Below are 4949 nucleotides of genomic sequence, written 5' to 3'. Positions count from 1 at the left end.
CTAAGGGTTTATCTATCTTGTTGATTTTCTCAAAGAACCAGCTCCTGGTTTGGTTGATTCTTTGAATAGTTCTTTTTGTTTCCACTTGGTTGATTTCTATTTTATACATTTTTACTATGCTTAATTTCCAAAGAATATTTTGTGTGTTTTGAAACAATTTAGTATTCCACATCAGATATTGGATCCACAGGTATGGACAGTATTAAATATTCATTAATTTTATTTGTACAATATGAAATGTTAAGAATATAAAAGTTGAACAAATTTATATGTATTATTTGATTCTCAAAATGCTCAATATAATCAATATGTTTGATTTATGAAATGCATTTAAATAACAAAAAAATTAAAAAAACAGAATGATCTCCATGAACTTCTTTTGTAGTTACTCCTGTCAATGTATGACACTTGTCATTACATATTTGTAGGAGAAGAATGAAGTTTATGGAGGTAAATTTGCTTCTCAATCAATGGGTAGAGTATATTCAGAAATTAAAGTTCTTTTAATGTTTTTAAGTTCCTGAATCTCTCATGTCCTTGCTTTCTCCCTAACAGGAATTTCATAGCCATCTGAGAAGAACAGAGAGTAATGTTCTCAATACTTTCTTGCCAGAACAGATGATATGACAGGACCTGCTTTCATCTATGTGTGACCAGCAGTGTGAACTAGTGCTTCTTTCCATAGTTCAGACAGGTTCACTGATGATCAGGTGTGACTTGCATATATCATGATCAAATTAACTGTTGAATTTTATATAGGATTCACATGTTCTGTTATAGAATTCAGTACTTTTGTGGTCATATGCAGATACACATGTATACTGGAATGGCTATCAAATATCTCGAAGAGGTACATCTAAACATTCACTCACTATTGAGCTGTATAAATTTGAGGATCATCATTTTCTCTCACCTCTGTGAATTAGGTGTGAGACACAATCATTTTAACAGCAAGTCCCTTTGAGTTCTGACCATTTCCCCTCTGTCATAACCCCATGAGAGATGAAATGCTATTTCCAGGAGGTATGCATGCTGCTGATGCTCTGTATTCCCAGAAGTCCATGAGCACTGGAGCTGGTAATAACCTAAGGAACTTTCCAGATACAATCATATTGTTCTCAGGACAGAGCTGAAGGAAGCAGCAGGGGGATATGTGCAGGGCCTGCTCCCTAATAATGCTCTTTCTCTCTTCACTCTGGATACTCTTGTGAATGTCAGGTAGGTGACCTGAAACATCCAGTGTTCCAAAATCAAGTGCTAAGATTCTACCATTAGCTTAGAAACCTCAACAGTAAAACATTTCAATTGGAAGGAGAGCCTATGCTTCCCTCTCCTCTCCAATCATTTCCTTCCTCCTCTCCTCTCCTCTCCTCTCCTCTCCTCTCATTTATTTTTCCTCTGCCCACTTGTCTTTCCACTTTTCTTTTTCTTTTTTTCGCATGGCTTCTTCATCATCTTTGGTCTCTGCTTTCTGTCTGTTGTCCTCGGTCCGAGAAAACATCATCTGCTTTCGTCAGACATTACTTTCTTGGAAAGCATACACAATGAGACTGTATTATGAATGTAGACTCTGTGACTACAATATCCACTCCCCATATTTTTCCTAAGAAAATTCTAGAGTTTAGCAAAAAAAGAATAGAAGCATTAGCAGAGAAATATTCATAAAAGAGTATCTGAGGAGAGAGTAGAAAGCACTGCTTATAATAATCTGCCATGTGTCACAGAAGATGGTACCCTCTCATCATAAAAAAATCTATAAAATGAATTTTTCTTCAATGAGATTTGAAAAAGTAGTTATTATGGACAAGTGCTGTGGTATCTTGGTTCTGAGGCATAGGCTGCTGTTGGAATGATATAAAGAGAAGTGCTGAAAGAAGCAGTTTGAGTCAGTAATTTTATCTAGTGTTACCTGGTAACATAGTTAACAGTGGAAAAGGTGTGCAGACATTGTGATTGAGTCTTAACCTTGGGTGTGATGACAAGGTAATTAAAAAAAAGAGAGAACTTTATGTTTGAAAGCAATATTGGTGCTTAGAGAAGTGACTATTAATTCTATAGTTTTCAGGAACTAATTAAAAGTTGATTATGAACGAAATTGCAAAGAATTTACATTCATTAAATCCTAATGTTCAGGGAGAAGAGTGGTCATCAGCTGAATGAGTAAAAAAATGAGAAAGAGGTAGCAAGGAATGGAGAAAGTGCTAGTGTAGTCAGTGACTGCCTGAGTGGCTTTCACTATGGATGAATAGTTTTAAAGATAGGGTCTTGCCAGAAGGCTTAATAATTCTAGTACTTTCAATCTCCCAGTCTCAGCCCTAAATGACCATGACAGGTATGAACTACCACATCTAGCTTGGATATATATCTTTATGGCCATTTATCTCCCATCTGGATGAATGAATGGAAGCTATGAGCAACTGGTGTATAGGTCTAAGGAGTTTAGAATATAGAGGTTCAGTTCCACTGCATTGTAGATAGAAGAAAAGATTGTGGTCTGATGAGTAAGTAATTTGCATCAAAGAGGCTGAAATAATTGAAGATTTTGGGACTAATAGAGTTTTATGTTGGTAATAGGAAAGATGAGTTCCAAAATATTGACAAACTGAGTTCACAGTCTTAAAGGTAAGAAAAAGCAATAGACACAGGCAAGAAGGGGGGAAAATGTTTATTTCCAGGTAAGTCCAGTGCCACAGCTCAGACTTTTCAGAAATCTTTGGGCAATGAGAGGCAATGTTGAGTACTATTGGAACCAAACTTCTCTAAAATAAAGGGCTACATAGATATAAGAAAGAAAATAATGTTGGACTTAGGTCATGCATGAAAATGTGAATTTGTTTTCTTTATAGGACAGAGGTCTGAGCATCTAAGGAGTTCCAGAATGGGAGGTGAAGCCCGCAACAGCTCTGGGTTGCCTCCCTTCATCTTGACAGGACTGCCAGGGATGGAGACCTCCCAGCACTGGTTGTTCCTGCTCCTTGGTGTCCTTTACACTGTCTCCATAGTGGGCAATTCCCTGATCCTTTTTATCATCAAGGAGGAAGAGAGTCTTCACCAACCCATGTACTACTTCCTGCCTGTGCTGTCACTCAATGACCTGGGTGTGTCTTTCTCCACACTGGCCACAGTCTTGGGTGTGTTTTGCTTCCACTTAAGAGAGATCAGTTTTAACTCTTGTATGTCCCAAATGTTCTTTATCCATCTTTTCTCTTTCATGGAGTCTGGGATTCTGCTGGCCATGAGCTTTGATCGCTATGTAGCCATCTGTAACCCGTTGCGCTATTCCACTGTGCTCACTGATGCCCGTGTGATGTGGATGGGTATATGTGTATTCTTTCGAAGTTTCTGCATGATTTTCCCATTACCTTTCCTTCTGAAGAGGTTGCCCTTCTGCAAGGCTAATGTGCTCTCCCATGCCTACTGTCTGCATCCAGACATGATTCGCCTGCCCTGTGGGGATATTACCATTAATAATATATTTGGATTGTTCATAGTCATCTCTACCTTTGGTCTGGATTCTGCACTGATTCTCCTCTCTTATGTTCTCATACTTCGCTCTGTGCTTGCTATTGCCTCCAGGGAAGAAAGGCTGAAGACGCTGAACACGTGTGTGTCACACCTGTGTGCTGTGCTAATTTTCTATGTGCCCATGGTAGGTGTGTCCATGGCTGCTCGCTATGGGAGGCATGCCCCAAGGTATGTGCATACTCTCCTATCACTTGTTTATCTGTTTGTGCCTCCAATGCTCAACCCTGTTATTTATTCTATCAAGACCAAGGAGATTCGTCGAAGGCTTCACAGGATCCTGCTGGGGACTAAGATTTGAGCTTGACAACTTTCTATAGTCTGGGTTCAAAGGATGCTTGTCCTTACTGCATGAAGTTGTCTTCTCTGGCCCTTCTTTGACCTGGGATTTTTTAACGACTTTTTTTTTTTTTTCCAAGTTGACATTTCTATTAGGATTCTTGATATCAGATGTCAAATGTCAGCAGCAGCATGGTTAGGAATCACAGCAATAGGCTCTGGCAAGGCAAAACAGGCCACGTCATAATTTATTTTAAAAATCATGTTTCATTTCCTTCTTTTTAGAATGAAAACTATATGGTGTTCATTCATTTTCATTATTAAAATCTTATATCACCTTGGATTTCTTAACATGGAACTATTGTATTAATGGGAATTATATTGTTTCCCTGAAAGAGTTTGGTCAAGAGATATTATCTCAAATCTTTGTCTCTCTCACACAAACATACCAACTACAATTATGCATAACTATTTCATATAGTATGATATCCATCTGGCCTGTAATAAGAGATAAAAATTATTTTATGTAAGTTATACTAAAAAGCTCATTTCTAGTAATATTTAAATTTAGTTAAATTTTAATATTTTACTAATATATTGTATATTTAAATTGTGTATAATTATATGATCAGAATCTATTAATAAAAGAATTAAAGGTATAGGAAAGTTTGTGTTACAATGTACCTGTAATATATAGGGTGATTCAATTTAGGATATGATAAAATAATGTACTTTTAAATGATTGTTTTAAAGAACTTAATCAATGGATATGGAAAAGAGGGACAGTCACTCAATTTTGATCTTTTAATAAACTTACAGACTAGATCCAACTCTAGAAAGTGCACTCCAATTTAAAATGAAACTTAAATATTCTATGTCTTCCCATGTGGAGATACAGTATTGTGTGTATGTGTGTGTGTGTGAGTGTGTGGTGAAGTGTATGTGTTTTATGTTGCGATACATGCCCGCCTTGCTACATTTCTCAGGTTGATTCTCCTGCTTCAGCCGCCTTACTAACTTGGCTTACATCCATCATATCATTAAAATGCACCCTGTTTTTAGAAATTTCTCATAGTAATGAGTAACATGATAAAATATATGTGTATTTAGCAGTAGCTTTAAAGGAATACCTCCCTCAGAATCAGGTG

At 37.0% G+C, this 4949-nt stretch overlaps 1 protein-coding gene across 1 annotated transcript; it reads left to right on the top strand.

The window, feature by feature from the left end:
• Window positions 1-2878: 2878 nt before the first annotated feature.
• On the top strand, window positions 2879-3823 carry LOC110331395 (olfactory receptor 51I2-like). Its single transcript, XM_021211935.1, has one exon. The coding sequence runs from the start codon at window positions 2879-2881 to the stop codon at window positions 3821-3823; it is 945 nt and encodes a 314-aa protein (XP_021067594.1).
• The last annotated feature ends 1126 nt before the right edge of the window (window positions 3824-4949 follow it).

This window comes from Mus pahari, chromosome 1 (genome assembly GCF_900095145.1).
Source record: "Mus pahari chromosome 1, PAHARI_EIJ_v1.1, whole genome shotgun sequence".
In the NCBI taxonomy this organism is placed as follows: domain Eukaryota; kingdom Metazoa; phylum Chordata; class Mammalia; order Rodentia; family Muridae; genus Mus; species Mus pahari.
This window is presented reverse-complemented; position numbering and strand designations above follow the sequence as displayed.

What these genes read in the sequence shown, in the direction of transcription:
- LOC110331395 (XM_021211935.1), top strand. Translation starts at nt 2,879, where the DNA reads ATGGGAGGTGAAGCCCGCAACAGCTCTGGGTTGCCTCCCTTCATCTTG.